This window comes from Orycteropus afer, unplaced genomic scaffold, assembly GCF_000298275.1.
Source record: "Orycteropus afer afer isolate SDZICR_OR568_19922 unplaced genomic scaffold, OryAfe1.0 scaffold00002, whole genome shotgun sequence".
In the NCBI taxonomy this organism is placed as follows: domain Eukaryota; kingdom Metazoa; phylum Chordata; class Mammalia; order Tubulidentata; family Orycteropodidae; genus Orycteropus; species Orycteropus afer.
In genome coordinates this window covers 38,161,333-38,180,935 of record NW_006921589.1, presented here as the reverse complement: position 1 = coordinate 38,180,935, position 19,603 = coordinate 38,161,333, and the positions used below count along the sequence as shown (strand labels likewise).

The following is a 19,603-nucleotide window of genomic DNA, read 5'->3' as shown; positions in this document are numbered from 1 at the left end:
AGGTAGATACACTCCTTGGAGAGAACAATCATGGGAGAAACAAGGGCTGCTTATGCACAGGGAGACAGCTCAGGGGGCAGTAGGACATGGAGGGATAGACACCAGGAAGAGGTAACTATGGGGAGGAAGTGGGAGAGGAACTGTTGCATTGTGGTAAATTGTGGTCAATGTGATGAGACAAAGTGTATGTGAACTGCTATATGGAAAGTGAATATACTCTGTAAATGTTCACCCTAATCACAATAAAAATAAATAAATAATTGTCAGGCCTAATTACCCACACACCAACAATACCCCTAATTCTCCTCTAGTTGAGGCAGACAAAGAAGTCAGAGCAGTACTGGTAAGGTAAAAGACAAACTAAAATCCTAGAGCCAAACGAAAGAAAGCTAAAGATGAAAACCCACAAGAGCTTTGATACCACATGAAGCTGCATGAGCACTGAGCCAAGTTCCAGAAAGTGCTCTGACTTAAGTTCAGAGAGGCAAAAAGAATAACAAAGAACATTTCAAGCAAGGCTGGAAAATAAGATTTTAATAAATTCATAAGGATAAGATTCTATGTGACAATAGAGATTGTCATGGATAGATCTTTTTAAATATATCCTATTTATGAGGAGCTCTGGTGGCATAGTGCCTAAGGTGCTTGACTGCTAACCAGAAGCCTGATGGTACGAACCCACCAGCCACTCCTTGGAAGGAAGGTTGGGCAATCTACTTCCATAGTGATACTGCCTCGGAAACCCAAGGAGGGGTTGCTATGAGTTGGATCTGACTCAACAGCAGTGGGTAATTATTTACGAATGAAGATGGCTATTTTCATAAACACTATTTGTTGGTCCCTCTTCAATAAGCTACTCAACACCTAAACCTACAAGGAGCCCAAAACCAAAAAATCAAACTCACTGCCATCAAGTTGGATCTGACTCATAGCGACCCTTCCTTGGGTTTCTGAGGCAGTATCACTATGGAAGTAGATTGACCAATCTTCCTTCCGAGGAGTGGCTTGTGAGTTTGAACTGCCAGCCTTCTGGTTAGCAGTTAAATGCCTTAGGCACTACGCTACCAGAGCTCCCACAAGGAGCCCAGGAAACTGCTTTTCTAGGGGCAGGGTAATTTAACAAATTTAATCTCCTGCAACCTTCCCTCTTGTTTGGATATTTTTCTCCATAAGTTGGTTTCCCTTGTCACAGCACTGTCCTCAACATAAACACACACACTTGATCACTGCCTTAATGAGCCCTTGTTACTGGAGGAGGCATGTCTTATCCCCAGATCTGTTGTGATAAAAGAAAGCAAACGTGGCTCTTTGGGATTGAGACAATATTTCCCTCATTGCTGTGCCCAGGTTATAGTAAAGCCAATGGAAGGAAAGGCTACTTGAGCAACAATGCTTTTTCTAAGGCATTTGTGCCAGTTGATGTACTTTGTATAACTGAAGGCAAAATGAATTCTGAGCTGACTGAAGAAAGAACTTACTGGGCCCAGTTTATTTTTATCTCTAAAATATATTCAAATCTGGAAAAGTCATGGTTATTTGAAACTCCCCAAGTAGCCTAGAATTGAAAGAAAAATATCACTGATAATATTAACATGTGAAAATTTATGATCCATGGCTTTGGTCTGGTGGGAACTCCAAAACTTGGTGAGAGCCTCCTGAACGCTAGTCTACTGCTCTTACCACAACACTGAGCTGCTTCTTTTAACCTGCAACATCTCAGTCAAAAAGCTCCTTGGGTTTGAGCAGATTCCTTTCTCCTCTGAAAGGAGAGTCCTCACTGCTGGTACTATTGTGTCAGCATTCTCCAATTCTATTGGCCCACAGCCTCAGCCTTAGCCAAAGCCCTCATCTTTTCTTCCCCAGACATTTGCAATGGGCTGCCAATGTTTCTAGTCTGGGCTGCCTCCAAGTTGTCTGGACGACTATTAGAACAACATTTCTTACATACAAATGGGATCATTTGACACAACCTACCTTATATCCATTTATATTCTTGAACAGCTTCTAAATGCCTAATAATGCAATTCCGACACCTTAGCAGCACAGGCAAGGTCTTTCCAGATGTGGCCTTCCCATCTTTCCACCTCATTCCTCTCCACTCACCTAATACATTCACATTTATGTCTTTATAAATGCTCTTCCCTCTTCCTTGAATGTCTTTCCTTGCTTCACTATCTTCCACATCAAACAGTTCTCGTCCACTTGATAAACTCCTATCATCCTTCCCTTTGCTGAAATGTCACCTTTTGTGGGGAGCCCAGAGGATCAGAACTTCCCTAACTCTGCATCCAAAGCCTAGTTGAAACCTCCAACATATCCCACAGGATTTCATTCATTTGCTGCTGTTCTTATTTCCACCACTTGTCTGGGAGCCCAGAAGTTAACTGGAACTTAGCTCAACTTAATGTTGAACTGATGATGGTAGATAATTATATACTACACATATCCCAAGATCCTCCATATAATTCACTCCAAACCCTGATTTTAAATACGACCCCATCACAGCCTCCCCAGACCATTTAAATTTTGGATCATTCTTGGGCAGGATTTTTAATTCTGTTGCATAACATTCAATGAATAATATTACACTGCCCTCATATTATTCTTCTCCTCAAATTTCAATGATTATTACCCACAGTGATCAAGGCTAAACTCTTCATTCAGGCATTTAAATCTCTCTTTGATTTTATTCTACTACCTATTATTAAGCAATAAAATTATAATGAACATTTACTGATATCTTACTATGTGCTAGACACTGTTCAAAGAGCTTTATATGAATTATTTTATTTAATAATTAGCTGATATATCGATTTAACTCATAGCCATCTGACTATATATCAAGTGCTTTACTTGTAATTAAATCATTTAATCTGCATAAGAAACCTATGGTAGGAATTATTATTATTCCCATTTATCAGAGGAGGACAGTGAGGTCAGAGAGATGGGGAGTGGGCTCAAAGTCACACAGCTCATAAGTGAGACAGCATGGACTAGAGTGCAGGTGGTGCTCCCAACCCTACACTGTCTCTGGACAGAGCCCAGCACTATAACACACCCTTGACTCTGTCAGGCCAAGCTCTCCAGTGAGGTGTACTATTTTCATCTTTTGTTGCTGATTTCCTGTATCCTTGAGATGTCTGCCACCCTCTGCTCTACTCAAATAATTCTCATGCTTCAAAGCCTGTTTAAGACTTAACTTCTCCTTGAAGCTTTTCAGAAAATGCTGGCCATCTTTGAGCTCTCTTTTCTGTCTACATTCTATGGCATATATTGTCTCCAATAACTGCCACTTAAGCCATGTTTCATTTAGAACTTTATTATATACAGCTAAGCCTGTGAATGTTGGAATGTGTAAAGCAGAAACCTCTCAGAGAAGGAAAATGCAAAAACCTCCCACTAATAGAGAATGGTAGAAAAGTGGTAAGACTGTAACCTGTCAAAGGTAGAAAACTTGCAAGACCAGGAAAAACAAGGCAGTCCTGTTCAGTTCCAGCTCTCACAGGTTTCACTGTACTGTCCTGCATGGTTCTTTGTCTTAAATGGGCTGTGGGCCCCAACAAAATTATTATAAGTTACTTGAAGGTACTACCCAAGCAATTTACTTCTTCTGAATTCCCCCCATAATACTCAGAATTGAAAGATCATTACAGACGCTTTATATACTCTTCTTGAATTTAAGCACAAAATGAGGTTAGGGCCCCCTCTCCAATGTAGTAATTTACTTAATTGCTACCTTATAGCTATCATTAAAACTAAGCAAGCACCCAGAATAAATTCTGAATTTGCTCAATTATGTTTCTTTTTCCTGCTTAACCAACACTGAAAGAGCAAAAGAATATTAGAAAGCAGAATTAGAAATATAGTTTAATAGTAAGATTATAATAAGTAAAACCACTGAAACAGGCCTCAACCTTATGTAGCTGAAAAATAAAATCATTAAAAGTCACATCATTTATTTCAAATGTAATTTGTGGTTAGTGCAATGGTGCAGATTCACCTGAACCTGAATAAATGGGAACTATCTACTGCAGGACAGAGTCCATTTGGCATGATTCCCACACATGGCAATTATTCTCCCGTGTTTTTGCGGGCACCTACTTGGCTGTGTCAGCTCCGCTGGTTATTAAGGTGTTAATCAAAAGCTCATGACCATATCTTGCAGCCACGTGGAGAGGGGTGTTGCCATCCTTATCCACACAGTCAATTTCACCTCCTAAAAGAGACATTTTAATACAGGATAACACAAGAATTCAAGTTGATTCACACACTACATTTCTGTGCTAGTCATTCATGCTGACCAAATGTTGATTTCTTTTCCACATAAGTGTTCATCTCTGCCTGAAGTTCAACAGTGCTTTTGAAGGGAACTAGTCACCATCTGAATTAATATTATTGTATATATATATTATATAACTTCCAGGCCATAACCCTGCTGAACAGACCTTCATTCTAATGAATCCTACCATTGGTTTGCTGTTTGACTACCAACTCCCTGAGATTTATGTTCAGCAAACAACTTTTTATTTTTTCTAGCCAGGAGGATTGGTAAAACACAGGGTTAGTAAGTAAGACTTTGCTACAGGATGAAATAATTACCAAAAGTATGTGGGCTTTGCAGGAGAGCAAATATTTCAAAAACTGAAATGAGCACACACGTTTACATGGGATTTAAGATGCTTCACTGTATAGCCAAAAGTTCTGCATGTAGAGTTTGACTTGAAAAATCAGTCAATTTGCTACCAGTAAGTTTTTACATTTGGTGTTTGCAATTGAATAGCTACTTACAAAAAGGTAATCTCTTTTTCACTTTGATGGGAAATATAAATTGCAACTTGAACAGTTACTAATCTTTCCTTAAATTTTTGCCTCTAAGTACAGTTATTTTGAAAATCAGTTGTTTGAAAAAAGATACTTTGATCCTTTCTGTAATATATATAAATCTGTAAGTTACATCAAACTGTCGATAGAAACTCTTGGGATAGAGACACATGGTAGCAATCAAGGGGAATCTTTTTCATGATTTAATTTTCTTTTACAGTGAGCTGGAACTAATTTTATAATCAAAGAAGACAATAAAATAAAAGTAGTTTTTGTGATCTTCTAGGGACTCAAGGAGCTCTGGTGGTGTAGTGGTTAAGGCGTATGACTGCTAACCAAAAGGTCGAGGTTGAACCTACCAGCCGTTCCATGGAAGAAAGGTGGGGTAGTCTGCTTCTGTAATGATTTGCAGCCTTGAAAACCCAATGGGAGTCACTATGAGTCAGAATTGACTCAATGGCAGTGAGTTTGAGGGATTCAAGGAAAAAATTAGCTCACTGTGCCCTGAACTTATTGTTGTTGTTGTTGTTGTTGTTATGTGCCGTTGAGTCGGCCCCGACTCATAGCGACCCCTCCTTGGGTTTCCGAGGCAGTATTACTACGGAAGTAGGATTGCCCAACCTTCCTTCCGAGGAGTGGCTGGTGGGTTTGAACCACCAGCCATCTGGTTAGCAGGCAAGCGTCTTAACCACTATGCTACCAGAGCTCCCCCTGAACTTATTAGAAGCCAAATTAAAGCAATTCATTTTTATAACCTGGTGGTAGCCTTCGGGACAGGCAGAAACTATTGGTACCTTAGAGTAATCCAGGGAATATGTATCTGCCTAAGAATTGCCCACCATGGTGGGCCTCAAAGGCCCACTCAAGGACTTGACCCATGAAGGTGAGGAGCACATGTCCTCAGACTTCAGAAAAACCTTTGCCCTGAACAAGCACTATGTCACTCCACATCCTTCACAGCCAAGAGCCACCAAAACTTTCTTAGTAAGTGTTAGGACCTCCACATTTGTGAGCCTCAAATATGTCAAAAATTGGTAGCAAAAAGAAGTGTGAGAAACATTGAGAAGGGCAGAACAGGGCCTGAGCAAGTTTTTTGCTGTAGCTATCATTTCCTGAGGCAATTTAAAACTTCAGAACATAGATGATTATCTTTTACATATGCTATTGTTGCCAACTAAAATATACCTCAGAAAAATATCATAACTTGGTAGAGAAATCAAAAAGAAACCATTTATATATTATTTGAAGTCTATTTTATATTGAAGTAGGGCCTCTAGATGAGTGAATTTCTATTTTATAGTCACTTCACTTGAGAAACTTTGACTTGTTTAAAATGCAAATTAAATATTGCATTTTAAATATAAGTTAAATATAAGTTAAATGTTGGTAATTGATAATTGGTGAGGAAAAGAAACTTTTGTGAATTTCAGAGTATACAGGGCACGTAAGTGAGGCTAATATATGCAGCATTATCTAAGCATCCATCTGAAATAGGTTTTCATTGCACAAACAAGAATGGTCATCTTATTAAGTTGCTTTGGAAAGATTGTGAGTCAAAAGGTCAAAAATCTCACACTGAGTCACCCTAACCTACCACTTAACTCTTCCTTTCCAGAGCATTTATTTTTGAAGCTTCTGTGAAGAATATGCCACTTTTGAACTTCTGGAACCTGCTAGACAGAATCTAAGACAGCTGCCTACTGCAAATGGCAGGATGAAATATCAGAGGCCTGCTGATATTCTATTGTTTCTTTGTTCAGTTCCGTTCTCTCCCTGGCTCTGATAACACAGCCTTAGACAACAAAATAAGTGATATAACACCAGAAGTCTTTCCTTACTAACTGAAAAATAAAAGGTTTTTTTTTTTTTTAAATTCATTTCTTAAAGATTGTCTTACCAAAGCTATCCTGAAAAACAAAGTTACTATGAACAATTACTAATAATCCTGACCGGTGGTAAATCAGGGAAGCAGAGAAATACATATGAAGTCTAAATACCAGAGCAAATTAACAAGCAAATGAATAACTAAATACAAAGACTATTTCTCAGCTGCATGTGTTCAGCTGGCTCCGGGAGCCAACCAATGTTCCCATGTGGTCCTGGTGTTTGGGATCCTGAAAGACAGAGCAGCTCCTGTTCTGTGGTGACCCACTCTGAGGGCTCACCTCAGGCCCTGGGGGTGAGGGCTCACCTCAGGCCCTGGGGGTGTGAGCCTCTGGAGAAGGGAGGGTCTGGGCAAGAGCACAGAATTTTCCCCAGAAGGAAGCCAACAAAGAAGAGGAAAGAAAAGAGCTTCCTATTCTTTTCCCCAAGGGCATTTTAAGAAATGTCAAATGTAGGAACTTGCAGTTCTCATATGTATAAGGAATACAGAAAACTGTCAACAGAGAGAAGAAAACATCATCCTTTTACAAGGATAATTGTCTTCCAAATATAAGCGACTCTTAGAGTAAATAGAATTCAAGTTTAAAATAATTTTTTAACACATCGTTTTTCCAGAGAACACATTTATTGTGGATTGGTTCAGTCTCTGATGCTACATTGCTTGAATACCCTGTTACAGCCATGTGTCCTGATACAAATGATCACCTCTCTGCCTCAGTTTCCCCATGGTTTCCTAACACTTTGTGAAAACAAGTATTAGCTTTGTCATTATATATGATAGTCTACATCTTATAGAGGAGCTCTGGTAGCATAGTGCCTAAGGCACTCGACTGCTAACCAGAAGGCTGGCAGTTCAAACCCACCGGCCACTCCTTGGAAAGAAGGTTGGGCAATCTACTTCCGTAGTGATACTGCCTCAGAAACCCAAGGAGTGGTCGCTATGAGTCAGGTCCGACTCAGCACATAACAACAACAACAACAACACATCTTATAGACATTATGTCTTTATTAATTCAGGCCCCTGGGTCACACCTAATTCACAAGCAAGATGTCAGGCCAGTCATGGATAAAGCAGCTTCAAAAATAAAGCACTTTGATCACGGAAGAGAAGAAACAGGATCTCTTCCAAGCCTAGGCCCAACTCAAAATCTAGCAAGAATGCCGAGGGGAGGGCATGGAAGTCCAGCAACCTCCTGGGGCTGTTGTAAGCACACTTGCATGACAGAGGGAAGGTGGGTCACGATCTTGACTCGAGGGAATGGACAGCATAGTCTGGCATACAAGGCTGAACCTGTAGGAAGGCAGCATCTACAAGGTGAAAAATTGTTCTCTCTCTAATCTGGTCACTGGTGCTTGAAATTAACAGGAGATAAAGCTTTTTATTCCACGGAGCTACATTCCATTGATTAAATCACATTAAATTAAAAAAAAAAGAAAAGGATGCCAAATATCTTCCTGGCTTTGTTTGTGTTTAAGGGAATGAATACTGTTTCTAAAAAGTGGTTGACAAATACAGTAGGATAAGGAAAGGGCTCAAAAGGGAGAGAATAGGGTACCTCCTTTATTTACAATTAAAGTGGCCCTTTCAATGCAATGAATGCTAAAACATGCCACATACTCCAAATTAGAAATAACATGTGACATGCAGTTAATTTCCACTTTGCCTTCCTTGGCTCATTGGAAATTTGTTAGGATTTCCTTCTCCCTATAGCTTCACTGACATGCTTATAAATTTCCTTTGCTTTGCTGCAGATATTTTTGCTTTCCAAGCATAATTTTACTGGCTGGTCTTCCATCCAAATGTCAAATGACTTTTTGGTTTTATGACTTGAGTGGCTAAGACATAAGTTAGTGCCACTAACAATTCAAGTATACGTCGTCCAAAATTTTTATAGATGACAAAAAGACAGGTCCGTGAAAATTGACTAACATTACAATTTTGAGAAGCAGAAATGTGGGTCAGTTAAAGGTTGTTTTGGAACTGCTGAATTGGCCTGGAATGTCAGCATGAAATCTGGACTAAACCAGATTTTTTTACTGTCTCTAAGATTTGCTAAGATAACAGAAGTTTTGTTGCTAAGGTCAACCCACTCAGAGATGCTAGCCATAACTACCTAAGGGCAATGTGACCCATACTGTGAAGAGACACTCCCTAGTGTGGCCATGGAGACAACCCAATGGTGCAAGTACTGTACACCTTTGTTGTACACAACAGAGCCTGGACAACTACTAATTATGTGACTTTCCAAGGTCTCTGTCAAGCCTGTGATTTTATGACCCTGTATGTCATGTATTTACCTTCTTTTCTTCTGAGTCACCTCACTTTTCCTATCTTTGCCCAAGTAGCTTCATGAGTTTTTACTCAGGGAACTATGGTAAATTCTAAAATCCAAAAATAATTCAGATTTGCTGCTAGAAAATCAATGCTACTTACCTTTGTTAGTTTCAGAGTAAAAAGCATAAGATCTTGAGTCTATATATCATTTCCAGCTTCAAAGCTCACCTGTTCTTTGCCTAACTGGGAACTAGTATGAAATGTAGTGGCTTCATATTCTCACTACTAAGATGGATGGTGTTGATGCGTCTGCTGAAGAGCCCTTAACGAGGTACTCCAAGGATGGTATAAAGCCTTGCTTTCTCAAACTCCAAAACAAGGTATCACTTTTTATGTTCAGATGACTGACAGCCAAACTTAGTCAAATCAGGAAACTGTTCAAATAATGACACAGTTGAAGAATCTCTCTTACCATTCTGAATGAGAGTTTGTGACCGTGTGAACCTGCCATGGACAGCTGTCATGTGCAATGGACTTTTGCCATCTTTACTCTAAAAAAGATGAGGGAGAGAGAGAAACAATGGAGGTGTTAATGAAACATCTTCATGGATATTGTTGGCAATGCCCTGAAAACACCAATTGAATAAAATACATATGAATAAATATTATAAAAGGTAATAGGTATAGTATACATGATCTCAAAAATAAAGGTATAATGTATATAATTTCCCAAAATCTTGCATAACATCACATTTTTAAGAAGCCTGGAGAAGTGAAAATTGCTTTGGAGAAGAAATTGGAAATTTCTAACTGCACTGACAATTTTTATCCGACTCTACTACAAACTGAAACAATCATCCAAGACTTTTGCCCTCTCCTGTGATCTACCTGCTGATGAAGAAAGTTTTCTTCCAGGTCTTATGTTCAGCCTTTGTCTACAGTACATAAGAAAGACAAATGATGTGTTAACTTTCATGGCCCTGTGTGACCTAAGTTTGACTAAATTGCCATAAATCACTACAAACCTCAACAACTGACTTGGAAACCACGCCATTCCCTAAATGCTAATTCTATAGAAAAACAACAATTTGGATTGTTCCAAAAGAGAAACTCTTGTTTCACTTACTTCATTAGAAATTACAGGATTAAGGCATGCAAACCAGTCAGCAAACTGCTACTTTAATCAACAGCTGGTAATGGGTGCTGAATTTATTCAAAACATAAAAGTCCTTGCCATGTCTTTATTGGGAGCTCTGGTAGCATAGTGGCTAAGACACTTGCCTGCTAACCAGATGGCTGGCGGTTCCAACCCACCAGCCACTCCTCGGAAGGAAGGTTGGGCAATCCTACTTCCATAGTGATACTGCCTCAGAAACCCAAGGAGGGGTTGCTATGAGTCGGGTTTGACTCGACGGCACATAACAACAACAACAACAACATGTCTTTATTATTCAAGACATAAAGTAGATTAATTATGACAGATTAAGCTGAAACATGGAAAATGTACAGAATATATATATTGATCAACACTATACAATACTTATTAAAATTTTATGCTAAGTACCAAAGTTCTGCATGTTTAATTAAGAAATAGTCATTTACATGATTTATTCTCAAAGTGGTGCCATCCAAAAGAAAATATTACTGTTAATTTAGACCAAAAATATCCCCAACACAGTATATTCTTCCATTCAAGTATTATTTAAAAAAAAAAAAAAAAAATCCATGCAATGCTGTTGTATCTCTAAGCCTCAGGAGAGACATTTCTCTAAGTCTGAGGTTTAAAATGAGTTTTCAAAAATGAAAGTTCAATTTTGTGCAGAAACCTATACATATACTTGTGCTTAAAAATGATTCTTTGCTTTAAAAAAAAACCCACAATAAAAATTAATTTAAAAAAAATCCACAATGGAAAACAAATAAACCATTTAAATAAGTATTTTGGCCAAGACCATCTACTTCTGAATCGTTTGAGATTCTTGTTAGAAATAGGAATTCCTGGGCCTTCACTCAAACCTACTGAATCAGAATTAGGGCAATGGAGTCCCCATTCCTAATAAACAAAGCACACTAAGATTTAAGATCCAATGCTTTAGACTTTGGGCTTACATAACTAAAAAACCACAAGATTTTAACAGAAGAATTTTTATTATACCCAGTAAGTCTATTCCTTAAAAAGAGAGAAAGTAATTATGCACACTCTATGCTGAGGGAGCTCTGGTAGCATAGTGCCTAAGGCTTGATTGCTAACCAGAAGGCTGGCGGTTCAAACCCACTCCTCGGAAGGAAAGTTGGGCAATCCTACTTCCGTAATGATACTGCCTTGGAAACCCAAGGAGGACGCTATGAGTCGGGGCTGACTCGACGGCAAATAACAACAACAACAACAATGCTGAGGGAGAAAATAATCAGAGTGGAAACTGCATCCTGATTGAAAAAAAAAAATCATTGTAGTTAAGAGTTCTTGGGTAGATGGAAATAAAGTCATAAGATCTTCTTTCCATCTTACAAGATTATCACTTGAATCAGAAAATATTGAGAAAGGAGGATGGAAGTAAGTTTAAGCTTTACTAGAAATATTTTTTACAGGAAAGGGATCAGCAATCAAGAGAATGAGGTAAAGTGTCACTATAGACCATAGACACACAGGGGAGAAAGTTCCTAAAACTTATTTGACTCCAGAAATTGATCTTGGCTGCCATAACTCTAGACAACTTAAAGGACTGACAAGCCTAGGAGTGACCTTGTAATAAAGATTTAAAACATGCCACCTCCAATAAAAAAGTGATGTCCGTCCAAAACTTTGGTAAGCAGAGAGAAAGGAGAAATGACAGAGTTGACATTAACTTGTCCCTAGGTGGTGCTATTTCTTTAAATTTTGTTCCAGTATGGTCTCTTCAAGTGAATATGAAAATATAAGTAATTAGCATTTGGTTAAATATATGTAAAGTGATAAATACTTCAGTATTTAGATACATCTTTATAATGTTTAACTAAGCACTTTTCCATGTCTAAAAAAGATCTTCAAGGCTTCTATCAAGGAGTAATCACCAGCCTGAAAAACCAAACTAAACCCACTGCCTTCAAGGCCATTCCAACTCATAGCTACTCTACACAGAACTGTCCCATAGAGTTTCCAAGTAAATCTTTACAGAAGCACAATACCGTATCTTTTTCCTGCTGAGTGGCTGGTGGGTTCAAACAATTGAATTTTTGGTTAGGAGCTGAGCGCTTAACTACTGTGCCATCAGGGTTCTTCCAAAGCTGACAGAAACTACTTAAACTGCAGGCAGAGAGCCAAAGCAGAAATAACCTGTGTCTAGTAGTGTAGCTTGTCAACTGGTCCCATTTCAGGGACAGCAAATACCATAACTCCTGTCCTAGAGTGCTTGTGCCTTTGGCAAAAGGACAAATAAATAAAGATGACAAATATGAATAAAGATGACCTTGTCTCACATAGTTTACAAATGGTATCAAAAGGCACCGGTCCCTGGAGAGGGACATCATACTTGGTAAGGTAGAAGGTCAGCGAAAAAGAGGAAGACCCTTCATGGGATGGACTGACACAGTGGCTACAAAAATAGGCTCAAACAGCAGTGACTGTGAAGATGGTGCAGAACTGGGTGCTGTTTCGTTCTATTGTACACAGAGTTGCTATGAATCACAACTGACTTGACAGCACCCAACAACAACAACAAAGTTAGGTAAAGGCAGTCCTGCTGGTACAGTGGTTAAGTACTTGGCTGCTAACCCAAAGATCGGTGGTTCAAATCTATCAGCCGCTCCACGGTAGAAAGCTGTGGCAGTATGCTTCCACAAAGATTGCAGTCTTGGACTCCCTGGGGCAGTTCTACTCTGTCCTATGGGGTTCTGTGAGTTGGAATGGACTCAGTGGCAACGGGAGACGGGGAAAGTTAGGTAAGATGTGATGAATGGGTAGGAAGCCAGTGGTTCTGTTTGCTTCAGATCTGTCCTTGCAGAGCTTTTCCTAGGAACATCCATTACTGAGTCCAGGCCTTAAATGACTTTTTCCCTTAGGGAAAGGGGTAGTATGAGGTGGGGACAGAAAACATAGCATAGCACGAGTATCATGCCAGCCATTTTCTGGCAGCTTGTTTGTTTACATGGCACAGGTGTAAAGGAAGGTCATTATTTCAAAAAGCCACTGAAAACCAATGAAGGTCAAAAGGATAATACTTTTCACTTAGTCTTTAAAAGTTAGAACTCAGAATATTCAGGTTGAGACTGGGGATCCTACTGAGTTTCATTATCTGCCTGAGGAATTCTGCGTACAAGGAGACTTGCTGTTGCTGCTGCTGTTCATACTTCAGACAAAGACAAAACAAGCCTAATCCAAGCATTCTGAAAAAAAAATAGGACATGATTAATTCTTCCATCTATTCAAAGCTTTGCTTTCATTTTTTTTCTTAATTTGACTCCTAAATTTGACTTCTAAATTGACTCCTGCCAATTTCTTGATACACTTTTCTATCAGATTTAGGGCTTTGGAAACTTTGTTATTTTAATAATTAGCTCTGGTGGCATAGTGCCTAAGGCATTTGACTGCTAAGCAGAAGGCTGGCGGTTCAAACCAACCAGCCACTCCTCAGAAGGAAGGGTGGGCAATCTACTTCCATAGTGATACCACCTCGGAAACCCAAGGAGGGGTTGCTACGAATCAGATATGACTTGACAGCAGTGGGTTTAGTTTTGTGTTTGTTTTAATAATTAGCTTAATTAAGCAAGCAGCTCTTCTACTGATTTAGGTATACTTAAGTCATAAAGAGGAGCCCTGGTGGCATAGTGTCTAAGGCACTTGACTGCTAACCAGAAGGCTGGTGGTTCAAACCCACCAGCCACTCCTCAGAAGGAAGGTTGCACAATCTACTTCCGTAGTGATACTGCCTTGGAAACCCAAGGAGGGGTCGCTAGAGTCAGGTCTGATTTGATGGCACATGACAACAACAACAAGTCATAAACTAATAACGATGACGAGTATTTTGTGACAAATAATAGTAATCTTCCAGGGCAGAATTCAGTATTGTCCAAAAAAGCTTAATTTTTGGACATAAAGGATTATTTCTATTTCCTTGACACCCTTCTCCTCAGCAATCCTTTCATTCTTTTCTCCCACTCCTAATGTCTTCTTTCTTCTTCCTATAATACCCCACAAGCCTCTAAACTTACAGACATCATCATTTCCTAGGAACTTGAAAACACTGTATTTTCTTTGGCATAGCCTCTCCTGTAGTCATGCAACTCCACTGAGGGCAATAAAACCACAAAGGGAATAACACTAAGGCCAGCCTGGGAAGTCAAATACAATCAGAAACCTAGTAAGAATGCCCTAATTCAATGGAAGAGCCATCTAAAATTCTGGTTGGAGAAAAAAAAAAAATACATAATACAATTTGTTTGTTTTGGTGGTTCTAAAGCCAGAAAAGGTATGTGGATGACTCACATGTTCAATTCCTTTTTGGCACTTTCTCCCTAAAGTTTCAACAGCCATATCCCCGTCACTGTCACTCTTGCCTATTCTAGTTTTCACCTTCCACCTCGGCAATGTGATCTGTTCCATAATTTGGTCCTGGAACCTACAAAGAAGAAAGCTGGTCCACTTTGGCAGAGAGGTCACAGGCGTCAGTCCAGTTGCCTAGGGGGAAATGACCTAAGGTTCCAAAGACAGAAAAGAATTGAGACCACGGCAGGCTAATGTTAGTGACCAGGAGGTAGGCAACCTGGCAACAGTAATTTCTGAATCTAACTTTCTAAGATATATCCAACACGGATGGCTATGTCTTTAGTGTCTACTTTAGCACTTACTTTAAATGTCTGCAAAAAGGGCCAGGAGAAGCTACAAAAACCACAAAGATGGAAAAATTATTTTATAATTTCTCATGGTCTTTCTACTTGCAAATTAAAAGAGAACCTTCAATGGATTATTTTATACATGATTGTCTCTTTATTACTTTAGCACAAATGAACTGCTATTACAAAGTCAAAGGCAAGGCCAAGGTCAATCTAAGCAAAACAAAACAAACAAACTCACTGACAGCCAGTTGGATCTGACTCATAGCGACACCTCCGTGGGATTCCAAGGCAGTATCACTATGGAAGTAGATTACCCAACCTTCCTTCCGAGAAGTGGCTGGTAGGTTTGAACCGCCAGCCTTCTGGTTAGCAGTCAAATGCCTTAGGTTGCAAAATGTATACAGAACACATATCATTCCTCTTCTCTCCAACTATCTTATATAATTGCTGGGCTTCATGAATACATCACTTTTATTGAGAATAAAGAAAAATAAAGTAAGCATGTGGGTGGCTTTTGGCTGCATTTCAATGTACTATTTTCCACAAAATGGAACTAAATAGAAGTTTTTTTACAATCTATAAATACTTTCAAAATACACAAGCAATGTGGTACAGAGAGGTGACAGGTTCAATTGGAAAGCTACCTCCAGAGTCAGACAGATTGGCTCTACAGAAAAGTTAGATGATTAGCATATCCAGCGTGCACCTAGGAGCTCTGGTAGCTTAGTGCCTAAGGCACTTGACTGCTAACCCTAAGGCTGGCAGTTCAAATCCACCAGCCACTCCTCAGAAGGAAGGTTGGGCAATCTACTTCCGTAGTGATACTGCCTTGGCAACCCAAGGAGGGGTCGCTATGAGTCGGGTGCAACTCAACGACACATAACACAACCACAGAGTGCACCTGGAATAAGTAAGAAAAACTGAAAGAGAAATCAGGATGGAGACAGAGAAGATGAAAGGAGACTGAGGAAGAAGGCTAGGTCTGATTCAAAATCTCATCTATACAGATCAGATAATACATAAACTCAGAGTCAGAACAAATGATATTTCTTATATTCTATTCCTGACTAGCAGTCCACAGGGGAAAAAAATAAAATATAAAATTAAGTAACTATGTTTTCGAGGTTCATTTGGTGTGTGTGTAGGGGGGGGTGTTGGGAAATGGAAGGCTGCCCTAAACCAATGAACCATGTGTAGTTGAAGTTCCTCATCCAATCCAAACTGACTGGAAGAAGCAGGCAGGTGTGTCTGAAGTGGCCTTCCAGCCTCAAGTATCAAGTACACTGAGATAATCAGTTACCATGCTTTACAGAGGTCCTGGAGAGCAACCAATGGCCCAGTGAATTAAGTCACTCACTCCAAAAACCAAACTCACTGCCATTGAGTCGATTCTGACTCATAGTGACTCCTCCTTGGGTTTCCAGGGCAATATCTCTGTGGAAGTAGATTGCTCATTCTTCCTTCCAAGGAGTGGCTGGTGGGTTTGAACTGCCAGCCTTCTGGTTAGCAGTCAAATGCCTTAGGCGCTACATTATACCACCAGAGCTCCCAGTGAATTAAGTGGAGGTTGGTAAAGAGAGTTTCTTTCTTTTCTTCTTCTTTTTTTTTTTTTTTTTTAACATCAATGACTTTCCTTCCTTGGAAGGATTCAGAGTGAATCCATCAGACAACAAGTTGGCAAAACAGGAATCAACAAGTCTTGGGGGCATTAGCAGTTTGGCCACGTGTTTGCCTCCTACCCTGCACCACTATCCTCTGTGACTTCACCCCTTTGTGATGACCCTTTCCCTACCCTGGGCCATGGTTTCTTGGCCTCCTCTATGCCCCCTAAAATCATCACCTTACCATCTCTTAGGGCCTTGGACAGGCTCCACTTACAAGATAGGTAACTCTGAAATTCTCATCACCTATTTTACTTTTTCATCTCTGTTTGCTTTCTACCTTCATGGAGACATTGCATGTCCCTGGTTTTCCCATGTTCTCTAACTCTTCTTTCACCCTTTTCTCTGGCTTTTCCTCCTTCCCTCCATCCCATGTAGAAAAGAGTCCTCTGTCTCCTCTACTCTTGCTATTATACACACTCTCTCCTTCAGTGATCTCATCTTTTCCTTCAGTTTCAATTATCACATCTATGTGAAAGAGGCAATCTATTTCTTTCTTTTCTTCTCTACCACTCTCCCAGGCTAGAGTATCCACTACTGGTTTTCTCAGAATGCCTCTACTAAAGACTCAAAATCAGCTTCTCAAAAACTAAACTCATTTGTTTTACCTCCTAAGCCCACTCTTCTCCTGACACTCTTCCTAATCTAAACAATCATTTAACAAGCCCTTACCACTTGGCGGATATTCTTCTAAGGAATATGTGTTCTAAGTAATGTATGTGTTCTGTAATCCTTACAACAGGTTCATTTAGAAGATATTATTATTTCTCCAGTTTTAGATAAACAAACTGAGACATACAGAGAGGTTGTTTATGATTAAATGGTTACTAAAAGTCTAGGCTATGACTGGAACCTAGGCAGGCTAGCCTAGAGCTGAACACTTAACCGCTACACTGCACTATCCTTCTTAGCCAGATTTCATTTCTTGCACTCATCAATTGCCCCATCTGTTGCCCCAACTTAGACCTGCTGCTTTTCTTCCTGCAAATTCTTTCCCTTCTGTTGGCTCTCCCCCACTCTCCTGTCTTCATTACCTTTTATCTAGATAAGTTTTATTCACTGTCAGTCATCTTCTACACAAGGAGCCCTGGTAACATAAAGGTTAAGTGTTCAGCTACTAACCAAAAGGTCGGTGGTTCAAATCTAGTAATTGCTCTTCAGGAGAGAAGACTTGGTAATCTGCTTCCTTATGGCTCAGTAAACCCTACGGAGAAGTTCTACTCTGTCCTGTAGGGTGGCTATAGGGACACTATGGGTCCGAATTAACTCCACAGTACACAACAACAATCCTCCAGTCATCTCCCTCTCTAGTCCCATTACACCTGGATTTTATTATTTATTTTTCTGGGTATAAAAATAATACATGCTTATTGCTTTCCAATATACAGAAGAGATATATATGTGTGACTGTGATTGTGTATGTATGCATGTAAATAGCACATGTGTGCGCAAAAGAGAGAGAACATAAAACCCAGACCAAACCCACTGCCAATGAGGCGATTATGACTCCTAGCAACCCCCACAGAGTTTCCAAGGCTGTAAATCTTTACGGAAGCAGACTTCTTCTTTCTCCTGTGGAGCAGCTGGTGGGTTCAAACTGCCTACCTTAAGCTTAAAACCAAATCACGTGTCCTTGGTAGCCTTAGATTAGGCCTTCTTTTGAATTCTCAGCAGCTCTGCCCTATTAGCTCAACATTCACTTCAGTATTAGAACCTAAGCTGAGTCAACATTCCAGAGACTCCGTATTTGCTCTCGAACATTCACTAAACTACCCAGGGCACATAGTTGGAATCTCAGTGCTTTCCAGCTGCTGCAGAAACAGGAGCTATCCTCTACAGCCAAGTGTCTGTAGTATCTTGATGTAGGGAAAGTCTGTGTGAGTCAAAGTCCTCAGGGTTACAATTCATTAAATAAGTTACAGCATTACATAATTTATAGCAGTTGATCTTGCACAAACCAAGGCTCAACACAAAGGTATTTAATGCAGAGAGGGACTAAGAGTCTTGTACCTGAATGTTAACATCTGCCCCATTGTTGACTAGCAGTTCAAGACACAAAGCACCATGAGTGGAGGCAGCAGCAAAATGCAAAGGGGTGAACCCGTTGTTGTTTGGCTGGTTCACGTTAGCACCGTAGTCAATCAGCTCATTAACTACAGCATCCTGGCCATTGTAGCAGGCGATGTGAAGGGCAGTATTTCCATAGACGTTGATTTCATCAATCTGCAAATCAGTCCAAAGGAAAACAATTAAAATCATTGGAGCCAATTTACTCCATTTTTCAGGAAAGCCTAATGGCTGTGGGTAGAGAAAGGAAATGTCCATCCATCAACATAATTATTCAGGGCTCACTCTGCATTTACCCCCATGTGCTCATCCAGAAATGCTTTTTACCCTGAGACAAAGATCAGCAAAAAGTGAATGTGAGGAAAAGTAAACCCGGGAGGAAGACTTAGAGGTAGGGAAACTTTTTTCGACTAAGGAAGGAATGAAGGGTGAAAGGTAAAGCTGCCTCAGAAGGCCAGAGGAGAACTGAGTCGTGGGAATGAGAAAAGAGCCCCAAACTCAAGGGTTGGAGTGCAGAGACCATAAAGAGTAAGGGTGGGGGCTGCATCAGTGGAAGCGGCTGCGTAGCCTAGTCATACAAATTATGCTCAGAACGGCACTTTGGGTTTTGCCCTGCGGTCTAACTTCTAGCAGCAGGCGTAGGAAGTCACCTGGGGTCTGTCTTTAGCCCACAGCTGTCTACTGCTGCCCAGCCCTGTCCCAGCTATTGGGTTTTCAACACCACCATCTCAGCAGAACAACACAGTCCTCCTTTGTTCCTGGGTAGGGATGCCCTGGATTCTTACCACTCCTTCTGCTCTGCACTGCTTTTCTGGATTTGAAGGTGAATGAGGTCGGGCAACCCTAACTGATTCTGGGCCACTTCACACACACACACACACACACACACACAGTGTGCATGTGTGTGTTTGTATATATATGATCCAGTCCAGTTGCTGTTGAGTCAACTCCATCTTATGGAGACCTCATGTGTGTCAGAATAGAACTGTGCTCCACAGGGTTTTCAATGGCTGGTTTTTCTGAAGGAGATTACCAGGTCTTTCTTCTGAGGTGTTTCTCCAAACCAAACCCACTGCCATCAAGA

General features: G+C 40.2%; 1 protein-coding gene across 1 annotated transcript in view; it reads right to left on the bottom strand.

Moving 5' to 3' along the window:
* The window catches only part of ANKRD44 (ankyrin repeat domain 44), a 272,181-nt gene that overhangs the window by 154,864 nt on the left and 97,714 nt on the right, over nucleotides 1-19,603 (bottom strand). The window contains exons 8-10 of the mRNA XM_042783608.1: nucleotides 18,463-18,675; nucleotides 9,453-9,531; nucleotides 4,102-4,216 (exon numbers count right to left, since the gene is read on the bottom strand). Coding sequence (XP_042639542.1) covers nucleotides 4,102-4,216; nucleotides 9,453-9,531; nucleotides 18,463-18,675 — 407 coding nt within the window. The remainder of the gene's footprint in view (nucleotides 1-4,101; nucleotides 4,217-9,452; nucleotides 9,532-18,462; nucleotides 18,676-19,603) is intronic.